Source organism: Fukomys damarensis, unplaced genomic scaffold (assembly GCF_012274545.1).
Source record: "Fukomys damarensis isolate Sample0158 unplaced genomic scaffold, DMR_v1.0_HiC HiC_scaffold_31, whole genome shotgun sequence".
In the NCBI taxonomy this organism is placed as follows: Eukaryota; Metazoa; Chordata; class Mammalia; order Rodentia; family Bathyergidae; genus Fukomys; species Fukomys damarensis.
The window spans coordinates 1,466,773-1,490,889 of NW_022900943.1; the positions used below are offsets into that span (position 1 = coordinate 1,466,773).

The 24,117-nt window shown below is 46.9% G+C and overlaps 1 protein-coding gene across 6 annotated transcripts in view; it reads left to right on the top strand.

The window, feature by feature from the left end:
- Slc24a2 (solute carrier family 24 member 2) overlaps positions 1–24,117 on the top strand; it is a 212,585-nt gene that overhangs the window by 136,781 nt on the left and 51,687 nt on the right. For 5 of the 6 annotated variants that reach the window (XM_010630906.3, XM_033757744.1, XM_010630905.3 and 2 more), the window contains one exon: positions 22,616–22,666. The exons of the other annotated variant lie outside the window; for it this stretch is intronic. In XM_010630906.3, the coding sequence (XP_010629208.1) occupies positions 22,616–22,666 (51 nt within the window). The remainder of the gene's footprint in view (positions 1–22,615; positions 22,667–24,117) is intronic. 6 annotated transcript variants of the gene reach the window in all.

Genomic DNA, 24,117 nt, shown 5'->3' on the forward strand with positions numbered 1-24,117 from the left:
AAAAGATTAACCAGCTTGGCCAAAGTCACTGTAATGAGTGATACTCACACGACCCCAAGCCCTGAAGCTGTGCAGATTTAAGAGTTCAGGTGAGCTGTGCCTTGGTTATTTTGAGGCACCACATTCTCTCCCCTACTGTCCTTGAAAATTGTATGAGAAAAAGGGGCAGTTTCATCTGTTCTAACTCAGTTATGAGCAAGTGACTGAGTGTACTTACTCTGACAGGGTGATTTCATGTAGTAGCAGAGAGAAGACTTCAAATCTAGAATCTCTGGGTCCAGATCCCAGCTCCGCATTGATAGCTGTGTGACCTTGAACAATTTACTTCTCTTGTATCTCGGTTTCCTCCCCTATAAAATCAAAATGATATCCAGCGATGTCTGCACTGTAGTGTTCTTATAAAAATTAGAGTAAATACACGTCCAGCATGTGGCAGCACACTGCCTAGCGCATCACATGTATAGGTGTGGAATATTCTGCTTTGTTATTTTGAAATGTAATACAGTAGGCAATGTGTAGGAGGTTTTTAGACTTGTACACTTGATCTTGGCCAAAAGGCCCAAGAAGCAATGGTTTTTAGACCTTTAAATATTAAAAACAATGTACTGGTCAGCTTTTCCATTGCTGGGACCAAATACTGATGTCTGCACTTTGCAGGATGAGAAGTTTACTTTGATTCACAGTTTCAGAGGTTTCAGTGCCTGGTCAGTAGGGTCCGAGGAAGGAACGTGACAGGGAAAGGAATGGGGAAGCAGAGCCACTTACATCATGGTGACCAGGAAGCAGGGCACGGGGGAAGAGCATAGCGGAGGCCGGGACGAGTGCCGATCCGTACACCGTGGTCCACTCAGAGGTACTTGGAAGCCCTCAGGTTGACAGTCACGATCGATCATCACAAAAGGTTACAGTGAAAACTGTCTTCCTCCTCCACGGACTTTCAGTTCTCTCCAGTTCCTCAGCTGTCTCTCTGAGCAGCCGTTGTCGTCAGTGTCAGGAGTCCTGCCAGAGGTGTCCTGTCAGACAGTGCGTGTGAGTGTGTGTGAGTGTGTGTGTGTGTACCTACCTGCTCACAGGTCTCAGCAGTCTGAATATCTGTGTTTTGTCGCTTTGTAAGAATTCCATTTCTGGAAGGGCTTGTTTTTGTTTTTATTTCTGCTTGGAGGGGAAGCTATGTTTTGTTTCTGTGAGATAAGGGCAAGTGAATATAGGTTGTTTCAGAGTTGGGCCATCAGTGATTTTCCAGAACATCTGGTCCTTGTGGAACTATGCTGCAATTAAACTGTTCGTTCCTGCTTGAGCAAGATGTGCCTTCTGAATCCTGGCACCTGCTTTCAAGGTGAAACCTCTCCCGGAAAGATGTGGAGAGCTCCAGGAGTGTGACTCTGAAAGCCATAATCAGTTCTGGACTTCAGTGATTAGAAAATATAGAAAGCACTCAGGGCTCTGAAATTGCTCCATAGCACATGGCCAAGAACACAGATGGTTCTGGTATTTTTCCCAAAAAATTCACAATTATTTTCATTCCAAGAACAGTCAAACATTTAACCCACAGCTCTCAGAAATAGTCATCTGTCTCTTAGTTTGTGTCTAATCACTTGGGTTCACGCATCCTCGTGCCAAACTGCTGCCTTTGAAGGACGCACAATGTGACCCCAGCACTGCAGCAGCCTCCCTGTTGCACTGAAGCACAGGTCACTGGTGTTCCTTAAACACCTCGCTGAGAGCATCGGCACCTCTGGTGTGCAGTCAGAGGAAAATGTGCAACCTCGTTTGAAAACATCATCTAGGACAGGTGGCTGGTGGAAATACATTTCCTTTTGTCTCATCTGTGCCACACGGGTGCTTTTGTCTTCAAGAGCCCCGTGCTTCTGCCCTGGCTAAAAGCTTTCACTGGCAGATGTTTGGCCTCTTAAGCTTGAGTCACAGTATCCAGCAGTGTTTATGCTTTGGTTATCTGTTGACTCGGTGCTTGAAACAACCACGACATTATTGTCTGTGTTTTCGAGGATCGGGGATTTGAACAGGGATCAGCTGGGTGCTTCTCCTGCTGCACTTGGCACTGATGGAGGCCCCAGCAGGGAGGCAGGTAGGTAGGAAGGCCCAGGCAGGCCTCACACAAGTGCCTGACCCTTTGGACAGCACAACTGGTGGGCTGGGCTAAGCTGCATCCCTCTGGCTCTCTGTGCTACTTCGCACACGGCCAGACTTCTTACTTGGTGGCCAAAAGTTCCGACACCAAACCTTCCAGGAGGCCCAGATGGAAGCTACAAGGCTCCTGGTGAACCAGGTGGGCAGTGGCAGGACGTCACTTCTCTGCAGTCCCCACCAGGCCCCGGGCAGAGACAAGCCTCCACCTGTCCTGGAGCAGGGCCAACGGGAAACACCTTTTCTCTGGCTCACCCGTCTCTGTGATGTACACTGCTGGTTTCTCTGCCCACTGCAGCTGGCTGTGCCCTGGGCAGAGCACGCTGTGTGGACGGGGTGCACACTGTATGGACGGAGCGGCCATTGTCAGTCTGCCCAGCACAGCACCTTCGCAGGGACACAATATTCTGAACAGGCCTTGGCTCTGAAAAGGATACGCTGAAGAATGACTGGAATAAAGACTTATTTATGCAAAAGCCCCTGGGAACCAGAATTGTCAGGCTTGAGGTTCCAGAGGGCTGTCTAATCCGGTCTTTCTAATGACTTCACTGTGCTGTGTTGATTTTAACATGTTCTCCAAACAAACCGTCGTGTTGCATAGGTTACATTTTTAGAAACCTAAAACAAAGATGCTGGCTGGAGCACTTTCAGAGCGAGGAGTGGCCTCGCCTGTCAGCCTGTGCAAGGGTGAAATACTGACTCGGTTTCCTGGATGTTCACCATGCGAGCACTCTGCAAACCATCTCAGTCCTGCGCCTGCCTCCTCCGTCCCGCAGAGGAGGACGCTGACCAGAAGAGAGGTGCATCGTGCGTCGCCAGGGTGACACAGGAGGTCAGTGGTAGAGCCAGGACTCACTCCACAGTCACACTTCTTGCGCTGTTCTGCTGCCTGGTGTTGGCTCGCGGCCAACTCGGTCCTTGTAGACACCAGCCTGCGTCTCGGGAGCACCAGCCTGTCCCTGGACTCCCGCTGCAAGATGCAGATTCCCATACCGAGTCCACAGCAGCAGCAGCAAGTGCATCCCACCCGCTCCCCACCGTCCCTGAGCCGCTCTCATTGAGGGCCTTGTAGGCAAAGTGCTGTCATCGCCTGTTGAGGGACACCAGTGCCGCCCCCAGGGAGCACCTGCGGACCTGGCGCTGACAGCGGAGATGTGGGGTAGGCACTGGAGTCTGGCCATGCTGTGTACACGCTCACTGTGGCCCTGGGTTCAAACCCTGCCTCCACCTCTCTCTGAGACCTGGAGCAAGCTGTCCCACCTCACGGGGACTCAGTTTCTCACTTTGTCAAACTGGGTGAGTAAAACACCACCGTGGGCCGTGTAGGGTTTCTTTGTATGCCGCGCTCTCGTGTTTATGATGAGGTTCAATGCAGTATTCGCAAAAGGCGCACCGAGAGCTCCCTGACTCGGCAGTTGGTTTTCAGTGACATGTTAGCCAGAGCCCAGCAGTAGCAGCCCCAGGCCCCGACACTGGGGACCCGGTCACCTCCCACGTCCTCACCCCCTCCGCAGCGTGTGTCCCTCCTCTTCGTCCTCGCAGGGTGGTAGCTCCTGCCGTTCTCCTTGTTCCCCACCGCTATGTCCGTATTCCAGCCGGAGCGATGGGGAGAAGAGGCCAGGGAAGCTGTCTCTTTTAATCAGTAAAATGTTAGGGTTCTCAGAGTTCTGCTCTGATGTAAGAGCTCTACTTACATCACGTGGACCGGAACGGGCGGGGACCCCCGGCTTCCAGAGGAGCCGAGCGGACACTTTGCCTCCACAGCCAGTCGGGGTAGACGTTAGGAAAGTAGCGTCGTGCCCACCACTTCTTGCTCTGTCGCTGCTAAGAAAGACTTGAAGTGCCTTCTCTGCGAAGTTCTCTTTTCTCCTGGCTTAGGGTAAGGAGAAAAGCAAGCTGGAACGCCAGAGATGAAGACTCTCAGGACTGGCTCACTGGAAGTGAGGGGCAGGGCAAACGTGGCTTACCTGATCTGCCCTCCTCCCACCCTGCCAGTGGTCTGGCCCTCTGTTCGTCGTCTGTGGCGCGAGGCAGTGAGCACCGCACAGTGTCTGGGGCAGGGATGCTCCCCCCCGGCCTGCAGCTCAGGCCTGGCTCTGCGCGGGAACCGCCTGCCTGCCCAAGACCTCACAGAAGGGCTCCACAGTCACCACAAAACGTGACTTAACAGTTCGCAATAAAAATGACTGCCCTCACTAGAGACGCGACAGGGTTACTTCCGAAAAAGGGTATCTGCTGTCTGGTAGTCTTAGCTGCATCACGCTGCCGTTGCTACTGGCAGTGAGCACCTCCACTTCCCAAGCACTTGTCTGTACATCATCAGCCCGCTTTGGTGACCTGACCAGGCAGGCACGTCTGTGCCCAGGCTGGGCTGGTCCCAAAGCCACTCTCCTGGGAGCCCGTGCAGCCTGCTGAACATGTTAGGTCCCTCCATGGCTCAAGGAGGGAGGAATCATAACCTATTTTTGATAAACTCACGAGGATTGAATCACCACAGACAGTCAGCGTGGTGTTTGACAAAAGTGGGGGCCGACTGCACCCCTAGGTTTCACCCCAGCTCCTCAATTACTGGCTATGTGGCCTTGGATGACTTGTCTCCCACTTCGGGCCTCAGCTTCTTTGTCTGTTAGGTAAGAATAATAAAGCTTCACTGGGTTGCGCTGGGCTCTGTCTTAAGAGCCTGTGAGCTGAGTCACGGAAAGCACATGAAACATTCTAGTTAAGTGCTATTGTTATTCAGAAAAGACACAGGCAGGACCTCCAGGTGGTGGTGTTTGGCTGTCACACCAGAGCTTGTTTGGAGACTGGCAGGGGAGCACAGCAGCTCGCGTGCCCTGGCTGAGGCCGTCCTGACTGACTGTCCTGACTGTCGGGGTAACGCCCGTCCACCGGATCCCTGATCCCTGATCTGCGGGGTGACAGACTAGCAGCTGGATCCCCTCACATCCTTACAGTCACCTTTGGGCCCTTGCCGGGGACCGAGTCCACTCGGCGCAGCCTCTCCAGGCCCTGGGAGGGAGGAACCGCGGCCCGAGGTCTCCCTCACCTGGTCCACGCCGGGCTCCTCACGGGGTTACCCTCCAGCCTGCCGTGGGCTCTGTCCCCGCTCCGGGAGCAGCCCTTTGCCAGTCCCTGTCCATGGAGGACACAGGTGTGTGAGCATCTTTGCTAAACCATGCCGTGTGTTCCGGGGCAGGGCCTCACCGAGGTCCCAGGTGTCCCCTCCTCGCTCCACTCCAGAAGTCTCCATCCTGTCTGCAGGGGCAGATGTGAGGTCCCCTCCTCCCACTCCCAGAGCCTCCCACTGCCCCGCGAGTCCAGCCTTTGTCCAGCGGCCTTCAGTCCTCCCCCAGAACAGCATCTCCTGTCGTCTGAGGGCCGATTCCCCCGGATACAGTGGGGTCATGCCCCACACTGCTCAAAACAGCTCAGCCACAGAGCCCTGGGCCTTGCAGCAGCCCTAAGCCCTCTTCCCACTTCCCTTTTGTCTCCCCTTCTCCCTTCTTTCTGTCTATTTGCCTATCTTCTTCTGTCCTCATCTCTGTGTGGCTTTTTAATCTTTCCTCTTATTTGTCATTACCTTTTTCACATGCTTCTGACCACCTGTATCTCCTTCTACAAACTCCAAATATCCTCCTGCCTCAGGCCCTTTGCACATGTTCCCTCTTCCCCTAGACATCCTAATAGTTCCTGTCCTCCTTTCCTCCAGGTCCACCTTCACATATGACCTGATCAGAGAGGCTTTGCTCAATCATTCCTTGAAAACTGTATCAGAAATGATAATAAATGAATCTCACAATCTTCCTTATCCTGCTGTGTTTCTCTATTCATACTTATCACTGTGAATATATTTGTGTTGTTTCCCGCCTGTGCTTGCCATTCTGTCTCCAACAGGGCAGGATTTGAGACAGGCTCTGCCTAGGCCCCGTGTGGAGTTCTGAGCGAATTGACTGACAGCTTTAGTGATCCCCGGATGGTGAGCTGTGCAGATCTCCTTCATCTGCATCGTGTCAGAGGGCCCCGGAGTTGTGATCAGCGAGGCCCTGCTTGGTTGACGGTCATCTCACAGTTGTGCACAGCATCTCGTCTGGCGTGGCCTACGCTGTGCCATGCCTGCAGCCCCTGACGGCTCTGAGGCAAAGCAGGTACTCAGTCAGACTTGCCAGGTGGCTGAGCGGCCTCTGTCCAGAACAGACCCCTGATGCCCTGGTCAGGGCCCTCTCTGCGCCTCTCTTCTGGGTGCGTCCTGCTGAGCCTTTCTCCCCTTCCGGAACAGAAAGAAAGCTCAGTTGCAGATGCTGTTGCAGGCCCAAGCTCCAGTGCTAATGTGCAAACGATTCACTCTTCTCTTTGCCTTTATTCTCCTCGCTGTCATGTTGGCTCTCTGATTTGTTGTATTCCGTGGGCCTAATTTTTTAAGTGCCAAGAATGACTGCCTTTCTGAGGTGAGATGAAACCCGTTAGACCCATTCGTCCACCTCGTAGACCCGAACACCGTGAGATGCGCTCATGAGGCGCGGTGTCAGATGAGCTGGAGTAGAAAACCAAAGCAGCCGCTCCTCGCTCTCTTGTGGTGGACGCTGACCCTTCTCCGGCAGTTCTAGTAATCTCATCTTCCTCGCGGAGAGGCAGAGTTTGCTTTACATTTTTATCATAACAATCTTCCTGTCAGTGTCAGTATTTGTCAGTGAGAATAACGGATACCTTAGCAGATACAACACTGGAAAGCACACTTGGCTGCCGAGCCTGTCATTGACCTCGAGGAGAATTTACCGACGAGGCTGGAGCCTTGCAGGCAGCCGCAGGTCCATGCAGCTCTCCGTGTGGCATTCCTTTGAGGCTGCTTGTCATGACGAAACCTTCAGAATCCTCTCACAGAATGTCTTAAAGTGACACCATCTCCATAGCGCGGTGCCTGCCTTGTTTGGGCTAGACAGGCAGGTGAATTTTCCTGTGGTAAGCTCACATCACGCCTGTCATCCAAGCCAATCTCTGTGCTTGTTACTTTCCAGCTGACCGATTCTGTTACCTTCCTTGCGATTGGGGGAGTCGTCTGCCTTTCTGCAAGTCAGTCTTTCTGCTCCCCTCTCCGGTGGCTGTTGTGATCTCTTGACACCATGCTTCGCGAGGTTCTGTCAGCCTGGGTCAGGCACAGGGGGTGAGCAAGCGGCCCTGGACCTGGATTCCAGAATGTCTTGACTGGAAAAGTCTTGCAAATGTGCGGCAAATACCTATTTTTGCACTATCTTTACTGTACCCTAGATCGTGGGTTTTCAGTTTTTTAAACAGCAGAGCCTTTTTCAAGAGTAAATAATGTTTTTGACGGTTAGAACCACTCCGAGTTGAATGTCAGGTCCATGTCAGGGAAGTGTTTCTGGAGAAAGCAAGCTTGGAGGGTGAGTTCTGAAGGAGGGGCAGGTGTGGACAGCAGAAGAGCTGACTGCTCCAGACCCAGGTGGCCACCTGCAGAAGCCAGGGCCCTGTGGCGCCCTGCTGCACCAGTGTTCTCATGTCTCCTCCTGCCCAGGGTGCTAAGGGCATGTGTGTGTCCACACCTGCACACTTGTGACTTCAGTGGAAGGAGCTAGGAGCTTTGGGGATGGCAACGAAGGAACACACCAGGCAGGACTTCAGCTCCCACGGCTGTCCATGCAGGGCAGCTCCCTCTGTGCCTCTGGGCTGGAGCTGGGGGAGATTGGCCTGCAGGGCTGCAAGGCCAAGGCTCAGAGAGTGGCCTGACGGCTCACAGCGCCCAGCTCTAGGGTCCCTTCCACACACAGCCATGTGTCTCTGTCCCAGGAAGACGCAGATCTATAACGCACACCTTTTATGCCGACGCAGAGCTGGCACTACAAGCTTTTACTAGTTTTCAGGGTTTCCTTTCTTCTCACCAAACACGAGAGCTTGTTATTTCTCTCAGTTTCTTTTTTAAAACTTCAAAGCGAGCTTTCATAAATTTTCATTTGATCCCCAAAGAAAGTCATTTCATGCCTGTTTCATTCAAAATGTGGAGGTGTCTCTAAAAAGCACTATCCTAACCTTTCTTTCTGTCCCAAGTTATACATCAGTTTAAATTAGCAGAGAAAATGTTTCCATACAGCCTCAGCCTGGAAAGTGCATAAGCAGCAGTACAGAAAATCTTCACTGCACAAGAAGAAAACCCAGTCAAGTGCCACAGTCTGATGAGGGGACAGTGGTCTGAGTCCCCAGACTGGTAAGAGCAGGCTGTTAGTGCCTCTCACAGAGCAAACACTGACTTAGTTAAAATGCGCCTCTCCTTAGGGAAGAGTAAAGCATTAGTCACATATTTGAACATCAAAAATGGTTGGAATTGAATCTTGCTTTGTGTTGTACACATTATAAATATTATTTGGGGCATAGGGGAATGTGAATCGTCTTACTGAAATAAGTGCTTTTGAGTACAGGCATGGCTTATGCGCTCTCTCTCTCTCTCTCTCTCCACACACACACACCCATTTGCTTTGAACTAAAGGCCACAGAGGCATATGGAAAAACAATTGATTTTGATAACATTTGAACTTAGACATAGCGTGAAGAAAGGAAAAGATGATGAAGCTTCCATAAAGTTTACTGCTTCATCTTTCTCCAGGATTTAAACTCCAAAGGGATCTCCTTCAGAAAGGGGGACTCAGCATTCCCAGAGATGAAGACATCTGTCACATATATCACAAGGGAGGACCAAAGAATGGGGTGGTCCCGACACTGACAGGGCACTTTCATTTTTCCAAAGGCTGCCTGCCTTGAATGTGGATTGACGGATACAAGCCTGTCTGCTGTGATAGGGGTGTTCGTGTGTCCTCTTCCAAAATAAGGAGGCTAAAGGCGCCTCTGATTGTTCTAAATAGCAGACACCCTGAGTGGAACACAGGCCGAGGACTGGCGTGTGGGAGCAAGGCAGCTCCTCCTGTCCTGCTGGCATTGGCCTCTGCTGTGCATGCACCTCTGGGGCTGATCACCTTCTACACAGCAGGCAGGAGGCTGCCAGGCCCTTTCTCCTGATTGCACCCAGTCATATCCGCCAGGTCTGGCCTCCTCATCCACGTCAAGTTTCCTTTACAGGTTGTTTCAAGCTCCGATGAGACTGTTATATAAATGTGCACACATGTGTATAGGTCTACAGTAGATTGTTGTGTGTGTGTGTGTGTGTGAGTGTGAGTGTGAGCCTGCTCCTCCTTCCACCCATACGTCTACAGAACTGTTTCCTGTTGCATTCTGGCAGGAGTGGATGCCCCTTGGGGATGTTTTCCTTTATGAGCCCCTGCGAGACAGGTCTCTGGGGACCTTCGTCAGCGCTTCCCAGGACCGGTCCTCTCCCAGAGGCCTGGGTTCAATGCCAGTGTTAAACCTGACCCTCTGATATGCAGTGGTGGCCCAAACTGTCAGTGGTGAACGCAGCCCTGCCCTAACTTTCAGATCTTTAGGCCAGGACAGCCGTCAGCGGCAGTGTTTAAATTCCACAGTAAGTAGATCTCACGTCCGAAAACGATGATGAAAATTCCCCTCTGCTGTTCTGAATAAGTCTCTTAGCCAGTTATTCATCTTTTTCCCGTGTATCGTATCCCACAAATGGTGTAAGAGGTCGTGCAGAGTTCCCTGTCCGGGAAACAGTGCGATATTCTTTCCTCAGCCTCAGGACCCTAACCCTCGGGGTCAGAGCTAGTGAGGAGGAGAGAGAAGAGCTGCTTCCGTTCAGGGCTGACACCGCGCACCGGGTGTCTGGAAGCCTCCTTCCCCCGGGCTCTGAGGAGGAGGAGCGGGCGTGGGGTTGAGCACAGATGCCGGTGGCACCATCATCTGGGTGCGAACTCCCTAGCCCTGTGGCCTTGGGCTCGGTCTTTAACCCCAGCCTCACCGGCACTCAGCTTCCTCAGTGACAGCACTGACTCCTGGGCCGCTCGGTGACTCCGTCCCTGCCCCGTCATCTGCTCTGTGTAGGAATTTGCCAAATAAATCACTTTCAGGTGCTCTTTGTTTTTTGTGGGTTTTTTTCTTGCAACTACCATATTTTTAGATAGATTTTAGTGGTTTAGTAATACATCACTGAATTCTCTTTCCTACGTTTTCCCTTTAAAAAGAAGCCCCCTTACTGTGTGCCAGTACTTCAGGGCTCATTAAACCTGTCTGTGACGTGAGAACTGATTTTCTATCAGTCAGCTTCTGGTTTAGTAAAAGCTAGGTAGCTTCTATGTATAGATGTTCTCCTGTTATTTTTAGTTCATAAAAAATAAAACAAAGTTTCATAATCAAATAAGAGAATAAAAATAGTTGTTACACTGTGTATCATGATATTCAAAGTTACTCAGGGTACAAGACATGAACCAAAAAGAGTCTTACAAAAAATATCTAGATAGTAGCACAAACTTTCTCTTCAAGGAACTAAGATAAGCTGGTAGTATAAATGAAACAAGTTAGCTTATATATTAAAAACTTTTTAAACTACATACTCTGTAATCTGGGGAAGTATTTGAACTTTTCCCTACTTCTATTTATCTCTCTTCAGTTTTGCTCTTTGTGTGTGTACAGAGTCTGCGAAGAAAATGTATCCACACTTTAGCAGTTTGCTGTACTAATCAGTGCCTAAAGGTCATGGCCACTACTTTGAGCACCTCTTGTCATCGTAGAGACCAAAGATAACTTGTGGTAATGTCATGATGCCGCCATAGATAGGTTTTTCTTTTCCTAAAGTATACCATTTTGGCAGACTGTATATGTGTGCATGAGTGTGTACATGTTTTCAGTTTCTCATAGAGGAGCCATGCAATATTTGAGTTATGTGCCTGATTTATTTCACTTAACATTATGTTAAGGAACTCCCAGGACATGGTACTCAACTTATTTTCTTCCAGACAGTCTGGATTTCACCTGGGGCCTATACATATGTTCAGCAGAAATATCTATAGATGTTTCTAACATACTGATCAAAGTCTGGAAAAGCAAATTGCTGTATTAATTTTTTAACCCTGCTGAAATCCGTAAGCCAACACCATAATACTTGGGGTTAGAAAATAATTATACATTGTGCTTCCTGTGCCCTCAAATCTCTGGTTTGCTGACAGGATCTATTTGCGATTTCATCTCACTTGCACAGTTCACTATTTTCAGAATATCTTAATCTTCTACCCCATCTTTTCCTCCTAAATTCTCAGTCTACTTGCTTACAGTGTAGTATTACACTGTATATAACTTACACATCAAAAGGGGTGCTGATTTACATGTAGGTGAAATTTAGAGAACTGTGTGAGCATTCTATGGTAAATTCGTTCCTTTCAGCTCTGGATATAAGTTAGCCAAGCTCTGCTGGCAGAAACCCCTATGTCCAGCCAGGCCACAAGGTGGGACCCAAGAGTGTATCCGAGTCGCTCTCTCGTCAGCATACCGCAGCCAGCCTGCACCCCAGGGTCTCCATCGTGCTTCCAAAGTGGGACTCTCCTGATAGCGTTTTGATGTGATACAAATTCCTCTACTTTACGGAAGCAGTGATCAGGACGGAGAGAGTCGCGGCCACATCTTCCCTCTCTCAGAATTCTTCCCTGCAGAGATTCTAAACAGAATGGCTGGGTTTGCAGTGAGAACATTGAAGCAGGAAGAGTCACGGGAGACAGAACCAAAGGTGACGAGGCTGAGGACGACTCCAGAACACCGTAAACGGGGATTTAACTCGATGCAGCAGCATTTACTGAACACCACAGAGTGCCGGGACTCTGCAGGGTGCTGGCATGGACCAGATGAGTGCGGTGCTTCCTTGCTGCACAGAGGCAAACAGAGAGTTCAGATACACCTGACAGCACGACACAAAGGGGTGCCTGGCACATGCAGGGCGGAGGAGTGTGGCGCGCACGGAGATGGGTTCCCGGAGGAAGGGATCACCGAGCAAGCTCTAGGGGGCTAAGAAAGAGGAAGTAACACAAGTCCGACCCAGAAAGGCAGGCAGCACGCGCAGGATTTAAGGGCCCTGTGCTGTCATCTTGTCATCTTTTTTAAAAATTACTGATTTAGAAAACTGATGAAAGATAGGTGAAAAGTACTGTGAACAATGGGTGGTAAGGAAAATAAGGAAACGAGTTTAGAGGAGCCTGTTGCAGTAGCCTCAGACAAGACGGAGGCAAGGGAGGAGAGCGGAAAGAGCAGAGTTGAGGGACCCTGGGGCAGGAAGGACAGGCTTCGGGGCCAGGTGTATGACAGAAGTAGATAAAGAAGCGTCCACGCCACCCTGGCCACCCCTCCCCAACCACGGGACCTGGTCAAATGAGACCTCACCGGGCCATGTTTCTGTGAAAGAAAGCAATGGGCCGTCACTGCGCACACCTCCTGTGAGTCCTTTCTAGAACAGCGGGGAAGAGAGTGGAGTGTTTCACCAATTTCAAGACTGGGTAATAAATGCAGTCCTCCCAGATTTGATAGAATTTGGTCAGAAAGTGCCCTTTGGTTGATTTTGTAATTTAGAGATGCAAGAATGTGTCCAAGATGTTAAAGATGAAAATATCAGTGAAAGATAAAAATAAATAGTGAAAATATCAGCTTTGCAACCCCCCATCCAAAAACACCCCCCAAATTATTAAGAAGATGTTTTAGAAACAAATTTGCTATTGGAAGAGCTCAGATTTTCTGAAATAAATAAATCCCCACTGTTGCATGGATGGGCTCAGATGTTCTATGTTCTTTGCAAGTCAAACCATTTTTTTCACTATCTTTCACAATATTATTTTCTCTTTCATTGAATACTTAGCTGGTGCATAGGAAGATTTTTTTTTTTTTTTTTTTTTTTTTTTTTTTTTTTTTGCTACTAGGGATCGAACTCAGGACCTTGCACTTATGAGGCAGGTGGCAGCACCACTGAGCTAAATCCCCAGCCCTTTTTTAAATTTTTTTTTTAATTTTGGTTTTTTATTTTGTTTTGCTTTTGGTACCAGGGATCAAACTTGGGCCCTTGTGCTTGCGAGGCAGGTGGCAAAACCACTGAGCCAAATCCCCGGCCTATCATTGAATATTTCGCTGGAACTCTGAGCTAATGGACATGGAGGCAATAATGGTAACAACAGGGATAACTGGTACTTATGATATACTCCACATGCCATGTATTATTAGATATTTGCATATATTAACTCATTTTTCATATCAATCCTATACCACAGGAATTTTCATTAACACCATTTACATAGACATTGAAGGTTAGAGTAACTAAATAATTTGTGCAAACTCTCAAAGGTAGTAAGTGAAAGATTCAGGAACAAGTCCAGGATTATAGGACTCGACTCTCTTAACCACTAAATGATACCACTTTTCTGAAAGCTAGAGTTTCCTCTGGGCTTTCATTTTGCAAACTAAAATCTGAAGATTTTTATGTTATCTCTTCCCGGAGTTGAACATTCTTCTACTGAGTTTTACTTACCCACTGACAGACTATACAAAGGACTAGGACATTCATAGACTTCCTTTGGTATGACATGTTTGATGATTATTTTTGTCATTCTTTTCCTTTTACCTGTTTCTTCTAAACTATAAACTTGTGGAAGAAATGTTAGAACAACATTCTAACCCGGATGGCCCTGTACTTTGACTTCGTAAGTTAGTCTGGATGACTAATCGCTGCCTGGGCTTCATCCCACTCGTAGGGTAAGAGTTCCCGTGGCTCTGCATTCTTCCGAGTTCCAGCTTTGTATAAAGACCTTTACAACAGCAATATAAAAATAGGGAGGTGCAAGAATCATCCCAACTGACAGATGCACAAACTACAGCTTTGAAAGGCTAAGTATCAGAGTTACTCGGCTGGTAAGAAGTGAATTCTGCATTAGAACCCACATGTATTGACTTGAAAATATAATGAGCCAGTGAGATCCTTCTTAGTTGCATCACAGTGATGAGCTCAGCTGACGCCAGATTCATCTGTCCTTCTGAAGATCCGAAGAAGGTGGTCTGTGCAAGCTGCCTGATTAAAGGAAATAAGCTGGCACTTTAAAGTCAAAATAATACCTACCATGTCTTCAGTGAGTAATATAGGTCCATTGTGAGCTACCGGCTTATAATCCCCACCTAAATCTTACATTTACAGTTGTCCCCCTCTACAGAAGTGTGGGAACTGGGTCCAGAGAGCTTAGGAGACCTCTCCAGTCTCTTGGGTGGTTGTCGAATTAGATCTGTGGAGCTCCGAACTGTGCTTAGAGCTATTGTGCTATACCTTCACTTGTCTTTGTACCCTTGACTTCGGGAAAGAGGGAAAACCAATTCTGACAAAGTGCCAGTGTTTAAAATCATTTTAAGACTGTTATTCAAACAATTAAACGGGTGCTTGCAGTCAGGTGTAGTGGCACATTCCAATGATCCTGGCTGCTTGGGAAGCTATAGCAGGAGGATACAAGTCCAAGGCCAACCTGGGTAAATTATCAAGACGGACTCACAATAAAAAATATAAAGGGCTGAGTGTATAGCTCAGTGCTCCCTGGGTTCAGCCCCCAGTACCAAAAAAAGAAAAGGGGTGTTCATAAAAGGTAGGAAATCTTTTAACCATAGTGTTTTAGCTTGATTCTCTTGCTTAATTTGCTCATTGTTCCTCTTTAAAACTCCCAAACCTCTGTACCTACCCTCCCCACTCTGGCCACCCCAGAAGGAAAACAGAACAGCACATCCTGGTCCTGTTTCTTCCTGCTTGATCACCCAGAGCATATAAAATATGCCTGAGTCAGCTCCTCGCTGGACAGAAATCAGTAACCACCGATATTGCTAAGCAACACCACAGAGGAGCTGGCTGTAAATTAGGTGACAAATTTATAAGGAGCCAGAATATCTGGAGACACACTTGGACATTTTATTATGTACCATCTGGACAGCCCACAGTAATGACTGCATGTTATTGTTCACTGTTCAAGCACAGTAATTCCCACATAATTATATTGACACCTCCCTGTGTGAGCCTAACTACCTTGTCCGCACTTTCCATAACCCAGACATTTTCATGCAACACAGTTGTGTATAGTTACACCTAATTCATTCCTTCCCAAAATAAAATTTACAACAAAATCAAAACACATGTTCACGTTGTGTTGCGGTAGAGCTGGCTGGGCAGGAATACCAATGACAAATGGGGTAGTGCTGGGTCCACATGGCTCAGGCCACTCAGCGTGGCTCCCTCCACGGTGGTCCCAGAGGAGCCTGAGGTGATGGACACAGTCCAGTTCCACGTCGGAGATGAGCAGACTATGGTACCTCCACCAAGTGAGGAGTGTACGCTTCAGGGGAACAGGAATGAGCCAGAGTCCTTGACCCTCTGAGGAAAGTCACCTGGCAAGAGTCTCGTCCAGTTCCAACAGCCTGACTAGTTTCATTCAGTCAGTCAGCCAGTCAGATAGTATGCATGAGAAAACTGAACTAAGCCAGCTCATTTCAAACCAAGGGCTGCAAGCCCGCTAACAGCCCACTGTTACTGTTTTTTTTTGGGGGGGGGGAATTTGTCTTTTGTTTTGTTTTGTTTTTAGAACCACTACAAGCCTTTATTGTAGGGATGATCTGGCAGGCTGTCTCAAATCAAAGGAGAGAGAGCAATATGGAAGAATGGAAAGGTTCTTTTATAGAACTGGGGCGGGGGCCGGGGATTTAGCCCAGTGTTTCCACCGCCTGCATTGTAAGCACAAGGACCTGCGTTCAATCCCCAGTACCAAAAAAAAAAAAAAAAAAAAAAAAAAAAAACTGGGTGGAGTTAAGTGAGGTAGTGGGGTTGGAGGAGCCTGTGGCATCACTAGGAAGGGCTCGTGACAACACTGGTTACTGGAAGGTAGCAAGTATCTGGTTACATTTTGGCAGGAGAAGAGGCATCATGGGAAGAAGAAGCCTGTACTTTGGTAGGTGGGAGAAGCCATCCTTTTAGGTGAGAAGCAGGGCAATATGGGAAAGGGGAGTAATGGCCATTTTAAGGCGAGGGAAATGTAACATTCCAGGCTTTTGTTTTATGGTTATTGGGTGAACGTCTCTTCTTCTGAATGAAATTTGTTGGTAACATTTAAAACTCAGGAGATCTCACATAAAAACGCAGATATCTTGTTTCTTTTGAATAATCTAAAGACTCATCAATACTGAACCTGCCTGCATCCCCCTGTGGAGGGGGCAGTTGGGACTGAGAGGCCGCTGCCCCTTTTTAGGCACGCACTCTCCAGTTTTTCATCGTCCCTCCTACTTCCTATTGCTTTCCCCAAGCCATTTTACACACCTAAAAGCTGGTCCCTGTAGCTGACAGGTGCATTATCAGAGGACCTTCTGTGCTCCAGACACTGGGTCAGGTGCTGGAGATCTTTCTAACTCCTTATTTGGCCACCACTGTGGCATCAGCATTTTTGGAGACTGGGGCCTAGGAATGGTATCAGTATGAATAAAGACAAAAATGGCAGCAGTAACAAGCTCTTGTGTCTGGGTTTGCTGGAAATTTCAGAAGGGAAACAGGATTTCATGGAGGGACTAAATTCAGAAGACATGGAAATTGGGTGGTAGGGGTTACCACTAAGAGATTATAAATTCTACTTGAAACTCAATTGCTAACAGAAGATTGCTGCCTTTGTTCATTTTGTGCTGCTATAACAGAATACCTTAGACCGTGTAATGTACGAAGAACAGAAATTTATTTCTCATAGATTTGGAAGCTAGGAAATCCAAAATTAACACAACAGCAGACTTGGTGTCTCGTATGGGGCCCGTCTCGGCTTCCAGCATGGCGCTAGGAGCGTGTGTCCTCTGGGGAGAGGAATGTTGTTTCTCATGGGACTGAAAAGCAAGAAAGGGAGAACCCACTCCAGGGTGGCCCCGACTTAACTCCTCCCAAAGGCTTCACCTCTTCCAACCCTATTGTTTTGCAGATTAACTTTCCAACTCATGAATTTGGGGGAACACATCCAGAGCACACCAGTTACCCTCAAGTTCTGTGCTATATTTTCATTTACAAAGTTCTCACCTATTTCCAAAAACCTAAGTGAGAAATCTTAAATATCAGAGCAAAAAGAATATCCATTGGCATAGATTTGGAAGATCTGCTCTGAAAAGAACCCCACGGGGCAGAAGCATCTGTCAGCACCTCGTGTGTGACAGGCACGTGCAGCACTTGGGGGCAGCTGTCCCAGGCCGCCAACATGCATTCAAGAGCCATTCGGGAACATCAGTCCCCCACAGAATGCTAAACAGTTTCTGCAGTGCATCGGGACTTTGAAAGCTTTTTTGGGTGAGATTTAGAACTTGAAGGTTAAAATATTCCTTCCTTCTGACTAGAGTAAGAAGTGAGAATTCCTAGTTGTTTCCTCATTTAACCTGCATTTTTTTCCTTAGTTATAAAAAATGACACATTGGCAGGAACATTTAATATAAAAGAATAAAGAAAGGAAAAACCAGTAATTTTAGTAGTCCATACAGTCTTTTTGAAGAGGAATCAAACAAAAAGCTTAAAGTTGGGTCTTTTAACTTAGAATTTGTGTTTATTATGAAGAAAATTTTTCATACAAGGATGCAGGAGAAAAAGATAGCAGTGCCATTTTAACTGAGATACCCCAGCAAAAAAACTTAAAAATCATAAGATCTACAAATAAATATAAGTGCAACATTTCAAGGAGTAAAGTGGGAAATTGCAAATATTCAGCCTTCACACTATCCATTTACACAACTTCAAAACAAACTATTTTACTTAAAAATAAGTTCACTGATTTATAAAATAAGCAAAAAAGCCCTTTCTGCTCAGAATAAAATGTTAATATTGCAAAACATGGTTCTGAAAGTTAGACAGGCAAGCCTATGGCAAGCAGACGGACAGTTTTTCCTCCAGCAGCCTTCCTGTGTGGAAGGGAAGAGGGCAAGGGCTTTGGATGACTCGCCTGTGTCAGAGTACAGAGTGACGCCCACCACGGGAGGAACATCCTCGGTGGTCGGCGGGACTTCACTGCCTTGCGCTAGGCTGACTTAGATGTTCACAGCAGACCTTTGGCAGACAGTAAAGAGAGGGACCAATTATTAAATATGTTTGTACCACCCCACTGCAAAGGGCTGTGTAAGTACTTATTGTTCCTGTTAGTAATATTTATTGCACTTTTCCTCATTTTGCAGAAAGGATTGAAGTTCAGAGAGGGCCACCCAGCGCATCAGTAGTAGAGCCACATTGTGAATTAGCCATCAGCTCAGAAGCATCTTCACCTTTACAGTAACATCATGGTAGCAGTAGTCGGAAAGCCTGAGACATCAGGGCTGGGCTTCTTGACTTCAGCAAGTCCAGCGAAGCACAACACATACACACATTCTACATGTCAGTGTAACTGGGAGCTGTGCATCTGAGTACTTAATGTAAGAAATGTGTGGCAGCACAGTTCTGTGTTGGCTGGGATGGATCTAAAGAAGGGTCATCTCCGCCTCCAGGGGTAGCCTAGCTGGAGATGGGTTCACAAACAAATGCTAAAGGCTTCCCAGCTGGGAAGTGTGGGGCCCGCTTTTCACATCCTGCTCCCTGGCCAGGCTCCATGTTTGATAGCCCTTGGTCTTAGAGTAGACAGGATTAATGATGGGATATTTTTAAAATACTGGCCACAGCATGGCAGAATATCTTTCAGTATTGAACAGCAATCCCTACTTAAAACTTCTTTAAATGGTGTTGAATTTAACAAGCCTGAATAAAAACATCAAGTTCTTGAAATAGCTTGTTTCTGGTTCCATTGATTCTCTGTGACAGTTCTTTATGATGCCTGCAGTAATACAGCTTTTCATATTGATTGCTCAGAGTCTCATCTTGTCTACCCTTCCCTTTCACCTTGTAAAGCAGATACAATCACAGTGTCCCTTCACAGTTGAGGGCTGTGAGGTTCAGAGGTGAAACAACTTGGTCGAAGTCACACATCTACTGAGTGGCCAACCTTGGATACAAACCCACACCCCTGACTTCAAAACTCATATTCTTCTGTTCACTATGGAAAGTAATCTTAGAAGGATCCCAAGCAACTACTGTACTCTCTGTATTGAGAAAGCCTTAATTTTATGTCTTCACACACAGGTCAAACAAATACCAAAACAACCTAGCCCTTGGAAAAAATAATCGTTTTTCTCATCAATTAAATTCTTACTCTCATTGATTTCTCTACCTCTGTTTTCCAGTCTAATAAAATGAACTCAGCTTGGATCTGTCTATTGATTTTACTTTTTCTACATCAGACTGTTGAGGCCTCAAATGTGAGAAGTCATTTTTCTGCTACTCCTACTTCTGGGATTTGCAAGCAAGGTACTGAAAATGCCAAAGGCCTCAGAAGTCTAGCTGAGAAAAGCAATACGGGAAGGAAAAATCTGTGTTCCTCTACTTCTCGACAAAGGATGAATTTAGGAACCTACAATATTAGTTCCTATTTACAGATTCTTTTAAGACTCTAAACAAAACCCTTACTTTGGTTTTGTTAATTATAAAATATGGACAGAAACTCAAAGGTATCTTAAGCCAAGTAGGGAGATTGCTGGCAAGACCAGAAAGAAATGGACAGAGAACTAATGAAAGGTTCGATCCCACTGGAAATCTAAAAGTGGATACCTGTGTCCACCTATCCAGACTGCTTGAAAGCAAGCACAGCTGTTGTGCTGGGCAGCTTTCATGATCGGATAGCAGGCTTGTCTCCAACACCAAGCACTGGGTCTGAAATGTTCTCTCAAGTCATAGAGAAATGCTGCAGAGAAGAGGCACCGAGTTATGCCCAGAATGGCATCACCTGTGACATCACTTATGCAGTCCTGGCTGCCTCTTGCTCAGTTGCTATAGTAAACATGGCTGATGGACTGAACAGTGGCTTTGAACTTCTGAGCTTCATCCTTCTCATATGGAAGAAGCTCAGCTTAGCCTCAGCCTAGTTTGAATCCTAACTCAAATAAGTCAGGTATCCTGGGTATTTGCAATAGGAAGTATGCTGTTGGTGAGTTATTCATACCTCCCAGGCCTTCTCAGCCAGGCTAGGCCTTTCCGTGGCCCAGGCCACTTTCTAGGAGGTAACCACAGGCTCTCGGGCAAGAGTAAGGGGCGTGATGAGCTTGGCATCTGCCTGCATGTTGTATTTGTCCTAGGCGGGTCGCATTCCTGTCCTGTGCCTCCAAGGCCCTGATTCTGGGAGTGCCGCCTGGGTTCCCGGTGGTAGCGCCCTGCCTCCTCGGGATGTGGGTGGTGAGTTTGCCACCTTACCATCCCGCTCCCGGCCTGTTGAAGAGTACACTCCGCCGGGCTGGTTTCCTTTCCGCCTTCTCTTTGGCAGCTGTCCGCTGGCTGCCTTTCTTCGGCAGCTACTCTTCGCTTCTATCTCACCGTCACTGTGCCTCGAGTTGCCATGTCACTTGTCATTGTACAGCTTTTCACTGCTCTTCCTCCACCGGTGGCAGCCTCATTCTTTGGTATACGGTGCTCAATTTTTGTCCTGTCTCATTAATTATCCAAGGAGCAGCTAATGTAGACTAATTGTCACAGTGGCAAGAATGTTTGCATTTGTTGAACATGGACAGATCCAATTCTGACTATGGAAACATAAACTGATAATACAACAGTATGATTGTATTTATTTATACCTGATTCTCTCATGATATGGGGTTAAGAACAGTATCGTCTGCCAGCGATGGATGTTTGACAGCTTGTGATTGATACATGAAAACAGGTGTGTGCATACAGAAAGGTTTGCATAAAAAAGATGGATCCATAGAAAATGCAACGGAGACAGTGTTGTTTACAGCCATCACAGATGCAAAACCACCACAGTCTTCCTGAGCAAGTAACAGTGAATGCCAGCTGCTTATTCCCCTGCTTTCCAGAAGAAAGGCTACAAAAAAATTAGTTGGCTGACATAATCCATCAGTTTACTTCAAGATTACACACACTGGGACGGGGATTTAGCTCACTGTTTCTGCCACCTGCCCTGCAAGCACGAGGACCCTAGCTCGATGCTCAGTACCAAAAAAAAAAAAAAAAAAAAAAGATTACACACATACATTCACAAACATATTATGTGTTTAATATTTATGAAGGTATTTAGACAACCTAAGAATTCCAAACTTGTGCAAAGTTGCATATATAATAGATTGCTGATCCTAAAATACCAGAAATAGACACTCCATTGAAGGCAATCCCCAGAACTCATGAAAATTTTTTTCTTATTTACACAATTCAGTTTCTTATCAAAGCACCTGCATCTTTTGTAATGTATCTAACAAAATTGAGAATAGGCAGATTTTTGCAGAAACATAATGATTTTTCTCCCCAAGGAAAAATGTGTGGTGGTATATTAAAATAGCTTTAGGTAAAGCTTTAAGCGTGTGGGGAAAAGAATATATAAGAATGTATAATAAGCATGTAATACAATATATTACTGGTTTAAGCTAGATTCTTCATCTTTTACTCAAACCCATCATTTATAAGTCGATTCGGATGTGGATTTCCAGCATCTGCCCAAGTTAATGAGATATGGAAGCATTCTGCAGAATCACAGGAGTATCTCTTGAGTCTAATTAATTTTTTGTAATTTATTGGGAAAGTGTCATGACCAGAAAAATATTTTTAACCTGCTCACAATGTTGCTCAAAACAATCTGGAATTTTTGGATGAACAAAGATAAACTTTCCCATCTTAAAACTGCCATTAGGAAAGGGAAGTGGTGGTCCCCGCCTCCCCTCTCCCCTCACCCCTCACCCTAGTTGACTCGCCACCCGGGGTCTGCCCGCGGCTTCCCCTGCAGCCAGTCCAGGAGTCACGCGCCCTCCAAGGTGGGCTGCTGGTCCTGCCCGACCCTGCCGCTCTCGGCGCAGCCGGCGAGGCCTAGCCAGGGAGTCGCACGCGTCTGCACCGGTGGTTGTCCCTGGGAACATGTCTCACTCTTGTTCCCACAGCACCCAGCACCGTTCACAGACTCCCCGCGGGTTGCACACAGGATGCTCAGTGATTTCTCAGACGTAAGAGGGGAAGGGAAGTTTAAACTCCGGTCTTTGATTTTGGATTACCCCAGGTAGCTTCCATACTCTCTAGGAAGTGGTCTCTGCTGGGGGGAAAAAAAAGCTGTGAAATGCCCTTCTGGGGCTACTCGTCCATGGAAGGAACCCCAGTGTCCGTAAGCCTCTAGGGGCCTGGCTCACTGTACTGTCTTTCCTTCCTGGAGTGTCACCGCCACAGAAATTGTAGGGCCAGGCTAGGGTTGGGTGAAGTGTTTGACCAAGTATTTTGTTTCGTTGGATGTTAAAATGACTGTCCTCTTGCGTAACGCAGGGCACATCCTACCCTCAGAAGAATAATATATTTTAAGTGATTTCTGAAAATGGGCCGTGAAAGCTGTCTACCACATGGCCCACGTTGGCTCTTCTCCACATAGTTACGATTGCAGAATTTGACAGTATAACTCTGAATCTGGTTAATTAAGAATGTGTAAAAGCAAAGTTCTTGCATTATAGCTCGTTCCTTATCTTTGTGTCTTTTACTGTGATGTTGTAGAACTTGGATCATATGGAAAACTAAAATATTATGACACAATGACTGAAGAAGGTAAGAATGATTTTAGAATTGTATGCATTGGCTTTTTTTCTTTTTTTCATTTTTGGTGTCTGTTGCTTGCCCATTTTTTAACCTTTCTTTTTCCTCTTTGCATGACTTCAATGACATCGTGTGATTTATTATTTGTTCTGCATTTTTGTCTAGTTTTTGCCATTGTTTTTATTTGGAATTGGAGATGTGCAATACCATGGGTAATCATGTTATTCCATTCAGACAATCCAAACCATCCCAGTCATGTAACACACTCGGAGAAATGGTGTTAATAATGGAAAAGCAAGCAAACACCCACTGGGTCGGCACTATTTCCCCCACAGGCTCGCAACAGCAGGTAGAGATACATCCACCAAACATGCTCCTGATGTGCCCTTGATTCCAGAGTTGGTTAGGTTTGGTGAGATTCTGGTGCATGCAAAGAAATGAGAGCCCTGGAGTAACTTCATACCCCCGGAACCAGCCTAAGAGCTGGGAGCTTGTGCCCTCTGACCTACAGTTGTTGTTGGCTCGGGAAAGAATGACAGATGCGGCTGTCTCAGCCAGCAGAACTGTCTGTATCACTGATCTCATTCTGTGAGGTTGGGTAGATCACTTGACCATTCCCCTGCGGAGAGATTTATTTTAAAATGTATTTACAAATGAATTCTAGGCAAGACGCCATCCCAGAGGACAGCTTCTTCCTGGGTAGAATCACTTTTGTGAATTAAGTTCTCCATGGAGCAGCAATTTGAAACCCATGAATTCTTGTGAAGGGAGTTGTCTTATTTTCTTATCCCCTATTCTGTCCCACATATTCTCCACCTTTGAGTGATATATAGTAATTTCAACTTAGTAAAACATTTTGGGGTTTTACATGCTTTTTACAGAAGTTACTCTGGTAGGTGAATCAGCTAATTTTATCCTTAAACATGAGAGAGAAATTTCCAAATATGTTGCATATCTTGCTTTCAGCTTCCAGTATTTCTAAGTTGCCTTAGCTTACCAAAGATCTCCTAGCTGCTTTGCATGCAAGAAGTGGATCATTTGACAGCTCTGGGTGCAAAGAATCTCCTCTAAGTCCCTCCCAATTCTGGCTTGCACACAGCATCTGAGCCCTTCTCTTTGGCTGTGCCTGTGCTTTCAGTTAACTGTGATTCTTCTTAAAGTATCAGGTCACTAATAGGATCTCACATTGGGCCCGATCAACAGTGAGGAGGGGGGCTAAGGGCAGAAGATGACAGATAGGAACAAGTATCCCACCATCAGGGAGAGACAGAGCATTCTTAAAAGGAGGCACCTGGCCCAGTTATTATTTTATCCCTGGCTTGCCTTGGAGAGTTTGTTCGCTTCTACCTGAGCTGTCATAAATCTTCACTGTCTCTCACTACACCACTGCCCACTGCCGTCCACTCTAAACTCCCACTACCAGCACCTCTTGTCTCCTCGTCATCTATCTCAGGGCCCCTTCC